The 19736-nt window shown below is 41.1% G+C and overlaps 2 protein-coding genes across 3 annotated transcripts; one reads left to right on the top strand and one right to left on the bottom strand.

Moving 5' to 3' along the window:
- Positions 1–157: 157 nt before the first annotated feature.
- On the top strand, positions 158–3339 carry nxt2 (nuclear transport factor 2-like export factor 2). Its single transcript, XM_080774779.1, has 4 exons — positions 158–335; positions 1158–1244; positions 1698–1842; positions 2659–3339. Exons 1-4 carry the CDS (start codon positions 318–320, stop codon positions 2841–2843), a joined length of 435 nt encoding a protein of 144 aa, XP_080630905.1. The 5' UTR covers positions 158–317; the 3' UTR covers positions 2844–3339.
- On the bottom strand, positions 2946–17887 carry acsl4a (acyl-CoA synthetase long chain family member 4a). Of its 2 annotated transcripts, none has more exons than XM_080774777.1 (15): positions 17802–17887; positions 15382–15906; positions 14679–14856; positions 14462–14571; positions 13610–13751; positions 11013–11163; positions 8467–8590; positions 8058–8129; positions 7596–7735; positions 6915–7087; positions 6743–6817; positions 6436–6624; positions 5553–5667; positions 4777–4934; positions 2946–4220 (listed from the first exon to the last, which is right to left on the bottom strand). In XM_080774777.1, the coding sequence occupies exons 2-15, from the start codon at positions 15736–15738 to the stop codon at positions 4063–4065; spliced, it is 2142 nt and encodes a 713-aa protein (XP_080630903.1). In that variant the 5' UTR covers positions 15739–15906; positions 17802–17887; the 3' UTR covers positions 2946–4062. The 2 variants fall into 2 exon arrangements, with proteins under 2 accessions (XP_080630903.1, XP_080630904.1); XM_080774778.1 differs by having other exon boundaries at positions 15382–15893; positions 17794–17882.
- Between the last annotated feature and the right edge of the window lie 1849 nt (positions 17888–19736).

Below are 19736 nucleotides of genomic sequence, written 5' to 3'. Positions count from 1 at the left end.
CCTCCGAGTGGAATAGTAAGAGAGTGGCGACTGGCGACACGTGGAACTATCCCATTGAGATAGAATGAGCACTTCCGCGTTCCATTGTTACGATGGGAGTCAACGTTAGTGTCGCCACTCTCTTACTAGATTACTCTGTGACCTGGCCCAGAGGAAGTAAATGCAACGTTTACTTCCTGTAGTGTGGACACAGGAGGAGGGGAAAAGGCAAGCAAGACAACAAGACGAAATAATTCAGAAAGGGAAAGAAAAGTCTCCACGTCTACTGATTTTGTGTATATGTAACTAAATTAACAGTCATTCCGAAGCCCGGACTCATGGCGTCTGTTACAGTGGTAGGTGCTGTTGTTGGGAAATGTGATGATGTTTATGCCTCAGTAGCCAGCTAGCTTGATGGCTAAAGTAGTAAAGCCTCATTTTAATATGCCTACTCATTAATAGCACACAACGGGGTTGGAACTTGGGGCAGTCATAAATAGTACTAAATAGGTATCTTTATAGAAATGGGTGTTTTAACAAGTTTGACTCGCTGAGGGTTATGCAGCATTTTTGTAGTTGAGACGACCGTGGCTGGTCCGTCCAAAAGAATATCAAACGACTCGCCCCTTTACCAACTCGCCCCCGCGAAAGAAAATAATTTAGTTACAGTTAATTTAGTATTTAGGCCTACCTCCCTCCCTGAAATTATCTTGTATAAAGATTTATTTGATTGTATAGTAGTTGATCTCTATACTCTGTAAAACCAAGAAAGAATAACATGAGACAGTGACGGTGACTGCTTAATTAAGTTAATATAGGACCTTAATTCCAGCAATCTAGCAGTTAATTTCGTTTTATTAAAAACATTTCTCCTGATGTAGCCCATGTTTTGTAATGGCATCATCATGCTATTGTGCCCATGGATATACAGCTTACAGAGTGGACTTAACAATAACAAAATATATATAATACCTGAATTATGTTTATTTACAGCTAGGTAGAGTAGTGGGGCGAGATATACAGTATTATTTATTTTACAATTTGATACCCGAAATACAACATAGGCATGTATTCTAAGGGCGAACACTCATCCAGATATAAGCACCGTGGCACAATCACTATGATTTCTCTGACTTGAGCCTGACTAAAACAAAAATGTATTCTTTCTCACACTCAAGGATTTTAGGACACATGCTGACCAGTCATGTAGGTACTCAGAAGAATTCATCACCATTTATTACGACTGCATGGACAAGAAAAGGAGGGTGAGTGTTGATTTTGTTTCATGATGAGCTTGCAAATATGAACTTGTTGCTTACTGGTGTACAGTGGTTCCAAAACTTTTTCATGTCAAGGACCCCCAAATTGACACTAATTAGTTTGCGAACCCCCATAAGAGAAGATTTTTACGGCTCTAGCAGTGATTCTCAACCCAATTAATAACGTTTGACATTAATTTGTCTACAGACTGCCATTTAATGTCATTACTGGCGTTCATTTAACTCTGAGAGTGTACAAATGCAACCATTTGGTTCTATTTGACCATAATCATTTAGCTGGGGACCCCCTTGAACTCCATCGACCCCTGGGGGTCCCTGGACCCCACTTTGGGATTGGGAACCACTGGCCTAGTACAATATGGATTACATGTTATATGGTATTTGTCCTTATCTTACTCTTATTCTTTCTCTCTACTCACCCTCTCTTTTTTAATACAGAATTTAACACGACTCTACCTGGACAAAGCAACCTTGGTGTGGAATGGAAATGCAGTGTCGGGTGTGGATGCCCTGAGTGACTTTTTTGAGACCCTTCCGTCCAGTGAGTTCAACGTTCAGACACTGGACTGTCAGCCTGTTCATGGTGAGAATCAACACTCAGCTCCCAAACCAACAACACTCAATATTGCCATGACTGTCTCTACGTCTACGGTGTACTTTCTTAGAAATTAGTTGTCTGCGTTCTTGATATTATACCGGTAAGTAGGTTGGACTGGCTTGTTGGTATCAGCTGCAATGCACTGGGAGAAGGATTTCAGAGGAGAAGCCCAACACCAGCTCCCAGTACTTACTGCACGGCTTGTCACACCCATTATCTTTAAATAAATACTTTTGAAACATCTAATGGGAAAAAGTGCATGGGGAATTCTCTTCTGGGTCCCTTGTTGTTCTGAAAGGGGGCGGGGACTGCGACGCTCTATAGTACAAAGCAGAACCTCCAGTTTGTGGGCAGTGGCTGAGCATTGGAGGAGATATGTAATGGAGAAAATTACAAGAGGATCTATGCACAGATTTATAATAGACATTCATGAATGGACTTGAATATGTTGCTTGATATTGTTTTATAGAACCCTTGCACTGTGACTTTGTGATGATCTGCAAATAAATGTTAAGTTTAAAAAAGACTGAGGTTAATGTCAGACAATGCGTGTAGGTGTGATCAATGCACAGAATGCAGCCTACTGAATTTCTCAAACGTCAATGTGTTTTGTGCTGGAGACAGTTGCGGTAGGTAAGACCCGAGTCCCGTTCATGACGACCGTTGCTGCATGTCTCACTTGAAACTATCAATTAAGTCAAAAGCCAAATCTTTGAAAAAAAAGATCTTGAAGTGTAATTTATTTGGGTTTCAAATCAAATGTATCTGGACTTCAAGTACATTTATTTCCTCCATTTTCAGAACAAGCTACACAAGGCCAGACGACATTGCTGGTTGTGACCGGCGGACTAGTTAAATTTGAGGGGAACAAGCAGCGTTTCTTCAACCAGAACTTTCTCCTAACGGCTCAGCCTTCGACTAACAGCGACCAGCCTGTATGGAAGATTGCCAGCGACTGTTTCCGCTTTCAAGACTGGAACAGCTGATCAGTGACAGTATCAAGAATTATTGTATTATGGTGTAAATTAAGATGTTCGGCTTTGACTTTTGGTTATGTTGTTTTGTAATAAATAAGAAATTAAAACAAGTAGAGTACAAAATGACATTTATTTACCACATTTCACAATGCATGTGACTTAATGATGGAATAATTACAGAATTGTAACAGTATTACAGGAACACAACTGCTAAAAGTTCATGTTCCCAAAGTGTCCGTTATAAGACAATGACAAGACAAAGAAAATCCTTTTGAACAGATGTCACTTCAGAAAGCATTGAGACCAAATATTAGCCTACATTAACCAATTATTAACTGAGGTATACGCAAACCTTTACAGTATGCCAGTGTAAAGCATGATAATAGCTTAAAATACTTACTCTTTAATAAATAATTCAAGGTGCTCACAGACAGCAGTTTTGACAGATGTTGACTTCTATACAACTTCATACTAAGACAGTTGAATAAATTAAATATCTTCCTGAGTCATGTTTGTTTTACACATTATTTTGTTCTGACCATCTCAATGCATTATGACAAACAAAAGTACAAAATAAAGCAATATTGTGGGTTGGCCAGGATAGCACAACAGGATAGGCTACGAGACAAATCTGTGCTTTCAAGCTTCAGTCTATATCCCATGGCTGGGCCAAATCTTTGTGTAAATGTGTTTAAAAACACCTAATAAACATCACATGGCAGTAACAGGTCACTGTACTACTAGCCTTTTGATCTAAAGCCACCTGTACTATAGGCTCAAGGCACAGTAACATCTTCACCAAAGGCCAATAGAAACTTACTTAGTCATTAACTACCAATGTTAATATTTGATGGAATGACTAATGCAGACAACCCAAAATACACCGATATATGAAATGTATATTACAAAACAGTACAAATAGATTGAAGTGAATGGCAGTTGAGTGCCGTTGTGGTCTCGCACCCTTTACCCACAGGATTAGATGTGCCATTTTGGTGCAACTCCGTGAGAATCCAAAACGTGTATTCCTCTCCCAAGCAAAAAAAGTATGGAAAGCAGCACAGTTTAGCCAATCAAGTACAACTATACAGTTTCAGCATTTGTGTTCAAGTCACTTGTTCATACATTTTCGGTACACAAAGTCCTTTAAAAATTCAAATTGGTACCTGAAATGTTATTTACATATTTAAACAGTGGCAATAGGGAGCTCTCGGGTAAACTGTCACATTTATTTACCTCCATACATTCTCTCTATATATTGGATGTAGTGTTTCTTAAGCTCTGTCCTCTTCAGCTTGAAAGCATCAGTGACAAGGCCCGTTTCTGGAGTCCATGGCTCTGGGCTTAGATGGACCTTCACTGGGATTTCAAACCGTTGGAGTTGATCTACATGGATGAAATAGAAGATGCAACAGAGAGGTAGAGATCAGTCATTTTATATTTATATATATATATATATATATATATATATATATATATATATATATATATATATAAAGTATTTATTTATTTTCCTGGAGAGTGTAGCTTAGATGTATAAAAAACAGGCTGTTGACTTAGTTTATAGTTATTGTATATTATATTGTTAATACTTTTTTGAATTGTGTGTGATTACTGTACTAAATATAACTACAATCATTGTATGTATATGTCTTGATGAATTGAATACAGTATGATCACAATGGAAACAAGCCCTGGGGGCATTTTGTGTCATCTTTATAGCATTATTGTTAACCATACCTTACATTTTGCAAACCGTTAATAAAGTTTTCAATCAATCGAGCTCTGCTGGTTTATTGGGCTCCGTTGTATCATATCGGTGCAAAATCCACATAAAAATAGTGTACCGGTACAAACATCTACTATGCCGGCATCGTATCGGTAAGAGATATAAAATCTATCCATCTCAAAAATCCCATATCAGCTGGTTTTTAAATCTTACTCGTAGCGGCCACTTCCTTAATGCCCTTCAGGACCTCCCTCTCCATGTCCGGGTGGGTGCAGATCTCTTCCCATGAGCCTGCTATGCCGCTCCGCTTCGCCAGTTCCATCAGACACTTCTGGTTGGGCACCACAAAGCTGATCACATAGTTCTGCTCACTGCAAGGACGGGGACGACAAAGAGAGTGGCTATTAAGCTTATTTTTATAGCCGTTTTGTACAGTAACCTTTCTATTATTTAGAGTTTCTTTCCCCCGCTAACAACTAAGGTTGCATTCACACCTCTACTTCAGGAGACTCGATGCGAATGGGCGGATAAGTTGCATCATTCTTGCATATTTAATTTGCTGCGTTTGCCTTCACACATGGCTGTGTAAACCGCACTAAGGAAACGCAGCAGGGAACGTTATCAATGTGTTCAATTGATGAACTACACAGTGATATATACTTTTAATAGTTAGGACTTGGTGTGTGTCGGGGGCTGGACGTTGTGTGTGTGTGTGTGTACACGCTGTTCTTTTGGTCACAGTGCAAAAATTATCCTTAGTTTACAATCTGTACTATATAAAATTATTATGCATATGCCATGTTAGCTATAGTTTATAGATCATGCTGAGCTAAACATGGGTTTAATTTTAAAGTATTTATATTTAAAGAAAGAAAGTCTCCACTCGGATGCCCACAGTGATAGCCTTCCATGTTTACGCAGACAGAATATTCTGCACACTACGTGTTTTTATGCATAAAATATGGCCAGATGGCCATAGATTCACTCACCTGTTTGCATATGCACAGATGTTGTCAATTAGGGCACAAGTCTTCAGAGCTGACTCCACTTTCCCCAGGGACACATAGTCCCCTGCCTGCAGTTTGACCAAGTCTTTCTTACGGTCTAAACAAAACATGAAATAGATTCATCACATCACGCAATAAAATATTAAATAGTGTAAATTACTTGACTCATGAGTATGAAGAAAGTAGTAGTATAGTAGGTCAACAGATAGTGTACGAATAATGCTTCTCAGGAGTCCCATCAGATTTTTACAGTTTCCAAGTTCATTAGAATTTATTTTGAAACTTTGATAACAATTGATATTTTCCACAGATTGGTTTAGTCATTCCTTTATTGTTTCACTATTAACTACCACAAAATGTGATAATTTATCATCATACAGTACATATATATTTAAAAAAGGACCATACAAGTGTTGTGTATGTTTACCCATTGACTACAAATAATGAAGACTTTACCAAGTATGGCAAAGTATTTAATATACATGTCACCATGATGATGGTGACATGACGTCACCAAATCTGACTGTCAGACTGTCAGTTCAGTCAATTTGTAAAACCTTTTGGAAAGACTCTTTAAATCAATGCTTTCCTTCAGCTGCATTAAAATGCAACAATAACCAAACAAAAGGTGTTCACTGTATACTATACAGTGAACACTTCACCTTTGTTTGGTGTATAGGATTACAATCTCTTGGAAGGCCAAGAAAACAGAAAATTGGCAACGAGTATACAGTATGTGTCTTCTAGAGATCTATACAGTGAGCTAAATGTGCCAAAACATGTGGTCATTTTAACTGATTCATTGTTCAGCCCTAGATAGAACAACAAATGAAAGTATGTTTAAAAAAGAAAAAAAGTTACATACCCACTATTTGAAGGCAGCCATCAGGGTGGACCTCTCCTATATCACCGGTGCAGAACCAACGCTGGCCCTTGTCATCCTCAAAAAAGTCCTGATCGTTGCCCTCACTTCTGAAGTAACCCATGGTGACGTTGGGACCACCGATCAGGACCTCACCTCTTGGGAGCGGCGTGTCTTTAGTGGTGTAACCTCCTGTATAAAAACCACAAAGGAGAGCCGTTAAGTCCTGTGATATGGAAAATGCATTCTGTACTGGGACCCGATTTTGGCGTCATATGATGTCAAGAACTCGCAGCCTGGTCAGCCATACCTTCAGCCCAGTCCCTGAGTCTGATCTCACAGCAAATGAGAGGGGCTCCCACACGACCCGTGCTGATGTCGGCAACTGTGTAAAGTGTAAGAGATCGGACAATCGTAAGTTACTGACCATTGTTTCTCCACTTTCTTTAGTCATCTCCCTGCTCACTTTTAGTTACTCTTACCCTCTGTGATGGTGCCTGCTCCACAGGTCTCAGTAAGACCGTAGCCTTGGCCCACAGGACAACAGAAACAGACATTCATGAATCTCTGCGTCGCAGAGGACAGAGGTGCTCCTCCCGAGAGCATCATCCTCACCCGTCCTCCAAGCAGAGATTGCACCTTACGAAACAGCAGCCTGTAGAGACAGATAAGACAGATGTCATTAAGATGGCCTTAAAATGTTTGAATGTCCGAGGGGCGTGGGTTCTTCATTACCGATGGTTACATTGAGTAACTCAATTATATTGTAGTGGTTCTAAGTAGAACACTACACAAATTCAAAATGAGAAATATTCTAAAGAAACTAGCCCAAAGAGAAATGCAGTGGATATACAGTACACACAATACTATGACACCCAATGGACTGAATGATGACTATAGATAGCTTGAAATGCTTTTTGGGTTAAGACTGGCTTTAATGCCCTGAACTGAACCTGCCTGGATGTATAACTGAAATGACTTGAATTCACTTATTGTGAATGCTCTGATGAAGGTTCATAGCCGGCCCGAAAAGCGTTTAAAGCGTTCCTTTTTGGTGTGTGCCAATAAAGAAATGGAAATGTGAATACTTTGTCTGCCATTGAACTACACAAATTCTCTGTACCCTGTGGGCAACATAACGAGGACAGAACAGGCTCTCTTACGCGTTGCAGAGTGGTGCATCGTAGCCTTTCTTGATCTGCTCCAGTTTGTAGTTGTAACCCAGATTAAACAGAGTCTTCTGAATGTAACTCATCTCTTGCACTTTGCTCATCACATTCTTGTTGATGCGATCCATGATTTCCTGGTTGGGGAAAAGACAAAGAGTGATATGAGCTGAGAACAGGGAGGACACAAAACATAGAACCAGTGTTGATTTTGGCAGCACATTGTGATTTTAGTTTTAGTCATAGTCTCTCTAATGTTTTTATTTAGTTTTAGTCACCTGGAATGTCTTAGTGTGTCTACTAAATATAAGATTTTAGTCAACTAAATCTACAGTTGATTTAGTCGACTAAAATGTATTTTGGCGGGCCTTAATACTGTTGTAATTAGTCGACGAAAGGGAGGACACAGAACATAGAAATCAAAGGTTAAGAAGAAGTGGTATGAACAAGGGTTCGTACCGGTACGGCTGCCATAAGGGTGGGTTTGAGCACAGAGCTGTCTCCTTTACTTCCCCTCTTTATCTTGGTGGACTGGAAACAAGAGAAAAACATTGCTAATAGATACATACAAGTGAATAGAATATGTGTATAGAATATCCTACTATGTGAATGTATATACTTCTTGCCTCTGTGAGAGTTGTACACTTCACTTAGCACTCAATTCAACAAGTGTAATATTCATCTACCTACAATGCTATAGGCTACCAGCCTGTACAATCTATAGGGTAAATTATACAGTATACAGAGTACATTGTTATTTACTTTGTAATGGTGTACTATATTTCACATTGTACTCGAGCTATACCGCTTATCTTCACATGTTGAGTCAATAGTTGGAAATACTGTTGTTATTCTGTCTCATTTGTACCTGGTCCGACAGCGTCTGAGGGGAGGAGTAGCCAATCCGACAGCCATATGTCACGCATGAGATCTCCGCTGTCATTTCCAGAACATGAGCCAGGGGCAGGTAGGCGATGTATGTATCCTGGGGCCTAGCAGAACACACGGTCAAGCTTAATGTATTGTATACACACACCATCGCACAATGTAAATAAGTTAGATTTACTTTTTATGCATGTACTGTATGCAGAGACATGTAATGGGCTCTATGCACACAGAATAACTCTTACTACTTCTGGGCTGCTTCCCTACTTACCGATGATACTAATTAACCCAGTAAGAACTGAGAAAAGATTCTACAAATGTCTTCGAAATCATGACAGTTTTCTGAAAAATCTATGTTTCTATGTCAGTGGTGCTCAAGGTATTTCATGTCAAGGAACCCAGAAATGATTTGGCCGCCGACACACATCTGAAAATATGTTGTTCCAGGGAACCCCCCAGAAGCAAAGATATGAGTAAAAAACGTGCGCTGTGAAAGAATATATATTCAAAGATTTGTGACACATTTTCATAGTACGGCATAGTTCTGTGCCGTACTATGAGCTTGTAGATTTGCTAATTCTCCAACAGCTAACATTTAAAATAATGGTTAAAGTGGTTAAAAAGCTATAAGGCGACACAGATGGGTCCTCAGGTCTAAATGGGTTAAGGCACTGTTCCATTTAGTGTGCAGTGGTTCTCAAACTTTTACATTTCAAGGACCCCATAACTCTGAGTGTAAATGGAACCCCTTACGGGTCCATTTGGACACTCTCAGAGTTTGCACACCCATACGGGGCCATTTGGAACCGCACTCAAGGACACTTTGAGACCCACTGGTGTAGCAGAGTGTTTCCAGTGAGCAAACATGCACAGTAGCAGCACCCTGACTCTGTTTGATCACAATGGATCAGAGCCTTCATTAGTAGTAACACATGTGAAGGAAGTAGGGAAGGGGCCCAAGTTCTTTTCAAAATGTCATCACCGTGTGCATAGAGCCCATTGCCACAATGTCTGAACTACACCAAGAAGAAAGACGGTGGCAGCAACAAGTGTCTAAAATCTGCTGCAGTGTCTGCTTTGAATGACTATCAACCAGTAGGTGTCACTGTCCTACCAGACAGCAATGCATGGTCTACATTTCTCAATGTGGAGTCAGGAGACCACCTCCAAGCACTGCAGATGTGCTAGTTATATTGTATTAACATACTTTATACTTCTAGTCTAATCATCTAATCCATATAGATTGGGGTAAAATTACATTTTGTTCAGAGTGAATTTATACTGTAGCAAATGTACCATGACTTTCAAATAAAGGCTTAGAAATGCCCACCAAAATATGCTTTATTCATTGATTTACTCTCGATTTATACTTGCACGCTTGTGTTGCATGCCGTAAATAGCAGATCTACCAGCTAGCAACACGTCACGGCAGTGACGTGAGCTGGCAGATCCGCTATAAACGGAGCACAAGTTTGCACGACTCACAGCACGCAATAAAGTATTAATCAGGATTTAGGGGCTGCAGAGTCATTGTAGTGAACACACACTACATTAAGAGACAATTGTACCTCATGTATATAAACGTAGCAAAAAAAATTGGACACTTAACTTTGGTCCATTATTTATTTTTACAACGAGGTATAGATTGTAAAGATTGGGCATTCCTGGAATGAGCAAAACAGCTAAATGAGAGTGGGTGCAGGGCCAATAAGGCAATTATGGAAGGAGATAGGGCTCGCACACTATTCTTTTGGTAAAGAATTACTTCGTCAGGTCAGTATAAGATCCTTCCAGAGATACTGCCCCATACCATACCATACCATACCATACCATACCAAGCTGTTGTGGCTGCGTATGGATCTTCCAGATGCTACTGAGTTCCAACATCGAGTGTCAAATTAATAATGTGTAAAAATGACCAATATGTGTTTTTCTTCATATTACTGTGTGAGAGTGGTCATCCAATCCACTAAGCCAGCGGTTCCCTAACCTTTTTGGCCGTGCACCCCCCGTTACCTCCCGACCTAGCTGAAATATAAACTGCATACGCTATATAGAGACATATTTCATATTTATTCACATATATGCACATATATGAATCTGAATATGGCATATGCAGCATAGGCTATATTCTGCATATACTTGCCATAATATATTTAAAATAACATACAACCACCATTAGCCTTTTCATGTCGCGCACCCCCTAGAAGGCACTCGCGTAACACAAGGGGTGCATGCTCTACAGTTTGGGAACCACTGCCCTACAACTCAAAGCAAGGGTGAATACCAACCACTTGCCATTTTGGCAATTCTTTTGGGAGGCGCTAGCCACACATTTAGCCGTGTTGCTCATTCCACGATCGCCCGATCCTTGCAAGCTATACCTCGATGTAAAGGTGACTAATCAACGATTAAAATGATATAAAATACAATACCAATTGGTATCATTAAAGTGGAGAAACAACGGACCAAAGTTAAGTTTCCGAACTTTTGCTGCCGAGTTTAGTCATAAGTGTCTCCGATACTCACCCTAGTCCTGGGATGCGCTCACACTGGCCAGTCATTCCAGCGATCAGGTTGCTGTGGACAATCATGACTCCCTTGGGTCTGCCTGTGGAGCCACTGGTGTACATCACCACAGCCAGGTCCGAGGTCTCTGGCCTGACCACTGGCCTGCTCACTGTGTGAGGACAAACGCTCATCATTAAGCCATTTAGACCCGATTTAAAAACATTCAGGCCTGACGTCGAAATAAAAAAGAAATGTCTTCTAAATAATGACAATTTTCGGAAAGATTTGAGGCACATTTTAACGATTTTTCAAAAATAGCAGACTTACAAGTTCGTAGCGCGCCAGCTTGTAGATCTGCTATTTTTCAATAGCTAAATTATAACATAATGTATGTAACACCAAAAGTGGTTCCCGCTCAAAATGGGTTAAAAACATTCACTTTGAAAGAATATATATTCAAAGATGTGCGCCACATTTTTACGATTTTTCAAAAATAGCAGACCTACAAGCTCGTAGAGCGCCAGCTTGTAGATCTGCTATTTTTCAATAGCTAAATTATAACATAATGTTTAAAACACCAAAAGAGGTTCCCGCTCAAAATGGGTTAAGCCCTATACTTTGTCATACGATTAATACACCAAATAGTCAAGCTTGTAAGGACCGCCACATTGACACGTATTAGCCCACGGACTCCCATTTGAAAAGATATGCCAGAGACACCCCATAAGAGAAGACTTTTCACGGCTCTAGCAGTGATTTTCAACCATTTAAATTCCATAGTTGGTTCCCAAGGGTATCTGGTACGTTTTTGCCATCACGTCGGTCAAGGTTCTGCGAGCTGAGGTAATACCAAAAGGTGATATGAAAACACTGCAGACCGACTGGTTGGTCACTATGATCAGAGAGAATCATCACTCGTGGCCTTCTTTATACCCCACGTCAGCTCCCGCATACCGTCATAAGTAAATATTGGAGGTATCTGCATCTGTTTGCCTTTTATCTGTAATGGTTTACGCTCATCTTCGTAAGCATACAGATATGCTTGTGACATCATGCTCAAGTCTAGTACTTTGTCAAATATACTGCAAGCCCAAAATACATGAGATGGCATCATGTCACTGACCCACTGTGACTGCACAACTCATACAGTATTTTAGAACATTAGAAGTTCGCCTAGAGAACGGGAGGGTAGGCTGGGAAAGTGCGACCACTCTTAGTCATTCTGCCCAACCTGCACAAAAAAAGGGGGAATGTCACCAATAATAATAACGATGTAAACCCAACTCTGTACTTCTCCCTGATTTTATATATATATATATATATATATATATAGTTCACCTAGATAATATAAATATGCATCTTTCCCTTTATCTCATGACTGAACCCGTCAGTCATGAGTCATCGATACACAAGGACAGGGACAGACCGTTTGACCCTGTACGTGTCATGACCAGTATCTATCGATTTACTCTCATCTGACTTGCATTTGACCAGTAGCTGTACTATTTCATCTTCAATATATTACAAGGGCTCTGTCTGCAATGGACAATGAAGAAAGCGAGTAAGAATTGAATTGGCATCATGAAATTACAATAACAATGGAAAAAGAGCTGTGCGCAGACAAATTCCAAAATACATCTCTCAGATGCCTAGCTGTGTATCACAACCAAGCGCATGAAACAAAATAAGGGTTCACAATTGTTATTCACAGCAGCAACTACATTAAATGTATTTTATTTAAATGTTATTTTATTGATTCATATTAATTAAATGTTAGCATTTTAAAGGGAGTCGTTTTATTCTGCACGTGTCTTCCCCCCCATAATGCACGTAGGATGTGCATTATGATGTTTTTGTCTTTGAATTACAACCAAGCTCACACACTATGCCAGTGGTTCCCAAACCTTTTAGCCCATGACCCAATGGGACCCAATGATGTCTCCCCTGGACCCAAACTAGAAAATAGCAAATCCACAAGCACACAACGAGCTTGTAGATCGGCTATTTTCACTACTTGTTTTCCAATTTATGGAATTTCATTGATTTCTTCATATTGAAGAAGAAAAGATCATTGCATTTTGTTTTTAAATCATGAAATTTTGATTTTTTTAATGTAGGAATCCAAAAAATAAGTGTCCGTGACCCAACATTGGGTCCCGACCCACTATTGGGAACCAGTGCACTATATACCAAATTGGTTCTCAAAGTGGGGTCCAGGAACCCCTAGGGGTCCTTGAGGGAGTATCACAATTCCATGGGGTCCCTAGCTAAATTAGAGATACCGGTAGTTAGGAAGTAGGAACCAAATGGACCCTTATGGTCTGTAACTCAGAGTGTATAAATAGATTTATATATACACTCAGATACACTCAGAGTTAAATTAACCGTGATTTTACAATATAAAATGGGGGTCCCAGAGATAGAAATGCCATTAAATGGGGGACCGTAGACTAATGCATGTCAAACTGGGGATACTTGAAATTAAACGGGTTGAGAATCTCTGCTAGAGCCGTAAAAATCTTCTTATGAGAGTCTCAAATGGGGGTCCGCGGGCTAATTAGTGGGAGAGTCCTCGACATGAAAAGGTTTGAGAACCACTGCACTACACCACTCACTGTTTTCGGGCTGGGCCCCCAGCTCATTGACCGCCTGCATGCTGTGGAGGGTGAGCCCTGCTGGGTACCCTTCAGTGCTGCTTGCCCTCTTCTGGTCCACACAGATCACATGTTTCAATGTGGGGATCTGTGAGAGCACACTCTGTACAGAGAGAGAAGAAGAAGCGAGGACAGAACAGATCACCACAAAGCCCGACATCACACGATAAAGATGTTCACTTGCATCAGATTTCAGCCTAGCTAAAGGGGATGTCGTCATCGGATCGCAGTCGCTGATGGTTTCTGTGGTCAGTCAGCCAATCGTCTTTTATGGAGGCTACTGTAGCCAAACAGTTAAAATTTTCAAATTGTTGCAAATGTCAGCGTGTCAGATTAGGATCATCGAAGCTGAAACCACACACACCAGCTTGAAAACCCAAAGTACACTGACAAAGACGACGGAACAATAACGGAACTGTGTTTTCCTATTCAATTGAGCCTCTGTGGATGGGTGCTCCATTCGGCTGCTCTGAACAGTCATTTGCATTTCAACTACTGACTCACAATGACCCGAGTCAAGCTGCGTCTTTCTAAATAATAACTTTGAATAATTGCGTCCCCTTTTGTTGTTGTTTGGGTAGTGGCAGTGGCAGTGGCAGGTAGTGGAACCGGTCTATCAAATAAGCCTCTGAATTGTAGTTCCCAAGTAAACATTGTAGCGAAGTAAAACAGATGTAATTCACTTTACAAATGCTGTAATTGAAGCAAAACTTCAACATCCTTATCGCTTGGGAATCCCACAACATACACAGATCATACACGAATAGTGCGTTAAGTTTGTTGATTGTGGATTGTGGATGGATGTCTGCTCACCTTCAGTTTAGTCTCAAGCAGCTCAACGCTGGTGACGAGATGTGTGACTCCGGTTTCGTTCAGTCCAAATGCCACTGCATCTTCTCCAAGGGTGGCATAAAATGTCACCACTGTAGAGTGACGACAGATTAATAAGAGCAAAAGCAGCAGCCATAAAAACAGAAGGCAGTTAAATGACTGCTAGGTTAGTAATAATAAAGTTGACATTCTTCCTTACAGGGAAAGTTGCGTCTAAAGCAGGCCTGTGCGGTGATCATCCACTCCGCTCTGGTCTCACAGAAGATGGCCACTTTGCTTTTTGGTTGCTGTCCCAGCGCTGCCAGTCCACTGCCAAACTGGTTGACGAGAGTGTCCACGTCCTGGTAGGACAGCCAGCGATAATCCCCCAAGATCAGCTGGAAGGTGGGGGTACTCATTAGACATTTTGTCTTCACATTAATCATGCTATGAAAGTGTTGCTATGCACCATTTACACTCTGTACGTCACCAATACTGGTTTGACCTTTCATGTAGCAGTTTTGTTAATTGAATTGCCCAGTCTTGTTTATTTACTAATATACCTTATTTCACGCATCATATACAGAAGATATGTTTGAATGATGGTGAAATTAATGTTGATTGTGAAACTGATGAGTCATCAGTTCTAATCATCAGTTCCCCCATCAGTCATCAGTTCCCTTCCCCTTGTCCAAGTATTGATTGGAACATGCCTGATAAAAGGTCCAATGACCAAAACGTATCAAATTGTATGTACATAGGCTTGTGTGTGGAAGTTGCATGGCATGCAGCATTGGTGTAGTTTGGGCTAGATAGTGTACACACTATTTTAACATTAAATTATCTCACACAATAACCCATTAATTGTCTCTGAAGGATTTTTTTTTTTTAAATGCAACTCACTAAAAGACGGGATTGCATACCTTTTTAAATACTTTACCGCTGGGCTGTGGCTCATTCTCTTCACTGAGGACGTCTCTGGTGCCGAGGCAGTGCGACTGTCCAAAACGTTGCACGGCATGTTCAAACAGTTTATCCAGGGTGTCCTTGCCTGGGAAGTCCTCAATGGCCAGGGACTCAAAGTGGTCCATGCAGCGATAGGGCCCCTCTGCGCGGCCCGAAGTGGAGTGGGCCTTGACCCGTTTCGACTGGGCCCGTCGCTGCCCAGCATGGGTGATGTAGTACCAGGGAAGGAAAGACAGGAAAGAGTACAACCACACCAGGAGGTGTAGGGGGAGCAGGAGGACGGAGTGGAGAACAGAGTCTGACTGGAGACCCATGTTGGAGGCACTTCAAGTACCGACAGAACCGTGCAGCCGGGTTTCTGGGGCGGGGGCGATGGACTGGATTTGAGGAGCACGGAGGTTCGTCAGAGATACGGTGGTTTTAAAGCTCACAAATAAATATATCCAGCTGGCCCATGCACCAAACAACACTCGGATCTAAAACTGGAATAAAAAAAACAAATAAAAAACATGAAAATAATATTTTACTATGTAAAACATTTAGTAGATACAAAGTAAAAAGGAAAAAGAAACGGTAAAGAAAAGGAGATTCAGCATTTCATTTGTTAGTCACATGTTGTCAGCTCTGTGATTAGAGGAAGGTGGTTTCAGAGCAAATTCAAACTGACTAAGCTCATTTACAAACTGTGTTATATTTATATTCACCCTTTCCTTCGTTCCACACCATTTCCCTGACAGCAGCATGTTGACACTTAAGACTATAGTGACTATGTCGGTGTATTCAGTAGTCGCCCTCAGACATACCGTAGTACACACACACACACACCACATATTTGTACTAAGGGTGTGTCTATCAATAATGCAGGTGTCTTTCCTCTCCTTGTATTTCTCAATAATCTGACGCAATGTTCCAAGGAAGTCACTTTTAGGTAGTTACTTAATAAACTTTGTCCATAAATATATATAAACAAATAAAAAATTAACTTTGTATTGTGTATGAAGTAAATCATCGTGAAGACACAGCCCTATACTGCCCAGACCAACTGCTGGCCAATAGCATGACAAGGATCACAGGCAAACAATGACATCAACAGAACACGCTGGCCAATGTTCAACATGATGAGACTCACAGATGACCAATGACATCACCAATCAGGCTCACCCCACTCGGTGGTCAGTGAGAGGTGTCATTCTGGGTCGAGCTAACCTCGAGCATAACCTCTGACCTAGATTATAGTGCCAAGTCGGATGATACGTTTTAGTCGTTCTGTGGTTTAAAATATGGAGTCAAATTACAGAGCCAGGAAGGATGAACACTGGAATGGTACAGGAATGCAGGCAGCTGCACAAATGCACAATGTTAGGAAGAATCCGAGGAATTATGAAATCAGGATCGTGGGATGAACATTGACTTGAGCAAAGATAACTGATAATGTGACTGTAAGATAGAAAGCAAATATGATTCAAATAAACTCTTAAATTCAATGTAATGGTATGTCATCCTTAAAATGTCTGATCTCAAGAAAAGTATATTGGTTTGGTCAGGTGACAGAGGCCACTCTGATAACCATGATGGAACCATTTTGTTAAAATATGTTACGCTATATTCCGGTCTCTCCAGCTCTTTAGTAAATAGTCAAATATATAGTTCCAGGTCAATCTCATCCCATCAGGAGAGAGAACTCCTGATGAACACATGAAATTGCAAGTGATGAAACAAATATGAAAGGGCAGACAATATTAAATTCAAGCTGATGAATTTCATGATTGCATTAAACTCTGTTCTGATTGTTAAAGGAAAGAGATAGTGACTCAGAAATTAAAAATGTTTTAAGCCAACTTTAAGATCAGCTAGTTTAAGTTGAATAGTACAACTTTATGTATATATTCTGGCCATATTTCTAAGGTAGCCTATACGAGCAGTCTAAACATCATCATTTTGGATCAGTAGGAAATGCTCTTTTCTGTCTAGTTCTACAGTTAATTAGGATCTCATGTCTAGACGTTACATTGCAGGCAGGGAGGGATGACAGCATCACAGAGTCAGGAACAACCACGCAAGATCGCACGAATCAGATTTCCAACTGCCTATTGCCATTTTTAAATGCTCAAATTAAATAATAAAATGTAGCATAATAAAACATATTATGCTACATAACATAATACATCGAAGAGGCCACACACGACACGTTGCTTTCATCATCATACATAGCGACGATGCTACCGCAAGTTCATCATGACTGGAAACTAAATCCAGTTCAATACGATCCAGATAAACTAACGCTTACACAGATCTAAACGGGATCACGTTTGTTTGTAATCAGATTAGAGTGCCCCCCCAACCCCTGCTTAAACGGGCAGGCAGGTCACATTCTTACCTTGAAGCGGCCGTGTTGTACACCCGGGTCTAACGGTTACTGGGTCTCCTGCCAGTGACTGGGAAATGACCGAAAGTAACCCTTTCTAAGGCACTAGGAACCGGAAGTAAATACGTCATCTGATTCCATATTTCTAGACCAATGAGAAGCCACTCCGGACTGTTTCTTTCTTTCTTTCTTTTTTTTTTTACAGCTTGAGGTTCATTCTGTGTCAAAGGAAATGGCGTCATGTATCTGTTAGTCAGTGGGACAAGTGGGTTCTATTCTCTCTTATTTTTTTTCCCCTTAACATTCCAATTTCATTCGTGTTTGTTACGTGGGTTTGATGAATAACGGCCTATGAACAACATCAAAAGACATGTTTATATATAAGCCCAAACATTACTGAATGAACAACAGCATTATCAGATTGGAGATGGAAAGAGAAAGTTGCATGATAAGCTGCCTGAATAACAGCAGCTGAGATAATAGCGTTCCAAAATGGTTTCTCAATTATCACAGCTGGGTGCCGTGACACAAGTTCAGGGGTGTCGCAAGAATACTTTGATAATATTTTGATAATATAATCCACCACTCCTGAATGCAGTGCCGTGCTGGGAGTCTGGTGCAACGCACAGGTCCTGGGCCTGGTGAGAGCAGGAGTGGAGCTGGTGAGACGTAGGAGGGGCCCGGACAGGAGTCAACCCACAGAGCCTAGTCTCTCCACGCGCCAGATTTTGGTTCTCCCAGTCCTGGCAGAGAAGTTCCGGAGCAACAGATTGTGTGGCCTTGCTCATTCCCTGATGGACTGATCGAGGGAAGCTACTGGGACGTAAATCGGGATTTGATCAACCCCGGCTGGGTCGCCTGAGTGAGGGGTATGATGTTGGAAGACCCTGTTGTCCTCAGGAAACATCACTGAAGATATAGTGACTCATAGGAATAGACTATGTGACAACCAGGTATAGTCTGGTGACCACCGGAGAGACGGGTGACAGCCAGAATGTAGACGGCACCGCAGTATGGGTTAGCGCCCCAGCCTGTGTCCTCCGTGAGGGGGAAGCCCAACAAACCTTGGTGAGGCCTTTAGGAGGGCCATTATAAATCCACCACTCCTGAATGGAGTGCCTGTTGCTGGGAGTCTGGTGCAACACACAGGTCCTGGGCCTGGTGAGAGCAGGAGTGGACCTGCAGACGTAGGAGGTACCCGGACAGGAGTCAACCAACAGAGCCTAGTAGTCTCTCCACACGCCAGATTTTGGTTCTCCCAGTCCCGGCAGAGACTAGACCCACTGTTTCGGAACCAAAATAGAGTAGGCATATAAATCTGAGCTTTTATTGTGAAGGCTGCGGAAGACGTGTCCACTCCACTCCAGTTCGGTTGAGTTCATCTCGCTGGTGGATTCAAAGATAATGCTGCTGCTGCAGTGGAGTAATGATGAAAAGTAGTATTTCTAATACCTGCCCAATAGCCCACATCTTGGCTGCTGATGTGGGGATAGGTTAGCCTTAGACTATTATAGTTGATTGATTAATAATGTTGAGTTTTTAAAGTCTAATATAAATATAAATCAATATAATTAAATATTGTGCCCATTTAAAGAACCACTCGGATTCACAATCAGAATTCTTTATGTTGTTATGTTCATTTGGAAAACAAAATTCTACTTCAAAAGTTGAAGGAAAACTTCAACTTATTGCTTCAATTTATTGCTTCAACTTATTGCCGGCCTTGCTGCACACGACTGCACTGCAAGGCCGCGGCAGGCGTAAAGAGTGTCCCTTATTTCAAGATCTCAAAGATGGCAACCCTATAGGCAGAGTAGTTCCGGAGCAGGGGATTGTGACCTCAGGAAACATCACTGAAGATACTTCCCAGGTGTATCCATGCGATGTATTTTTATTTATAGGAATTCATCAAATATCACTTCAGTTTAACCACTTATACCGTCTGAC

Source organism: Protomyctophum bolini (genome assembly GCF_963924005.1).
Source record: "Protomyctophum bolini genome assembly, chromosome: 10".
NCBI classification, from domain to species: domain Eukaryota; kingdom Metazoa; phylum Chordata; class Actinopteri; order Myctophiformes; family Myctophidae; genus Protomyctophum; species Protomyctophum bolini.
The sequence above is the reverse complement of the archived record's forward strand: the minus strand, read 5'-3'. Positions and strand labels throughout refer to the sequence as shown.

Excerpts from the sequence above, each read along its gene's own strand:
- nxt2 (XM_080774779.1), top strand. Across the intron at positions 1,245-1,697 it reads GCATGGACAAGAAAAGGAGG|AATTTAACACGACTCTACCT; the intron begins GTGAGTGTTGAT and ends TTTTTAATACAG. Across the intron at positions 1,843-2,658 it reads GGACTGTCAGCCTGTTCATG|AACAAGCTACACAAGGCCAG; the intron begins GTGAGAATCAAC and ends CTCCATTTTCAG.
- acsl4a (XM_080774777.1), bottom strand. The coding sequence starts at position 15,738 with ATGGGTCTCCAGTCAGACTCTGTTCTCCACTCCGTCCTCCTGCTCCCC. Across the intron at positions 14,572-14,678 it reads CTTTAGACGCAACTTTCCCT|TGGTGACATTTTATGCCACC; the intron begins GTAAGGAAGAAT and ends GTCACTCTACAG. Across the intron at positions 5,668-6,435 it reads TGGCTGCCTTCAAATAGTGG|ACCGTAAGAAAGACTTGGTC; the intron begins GTATGTAACTTT and ends TGTTTTGTTTAG.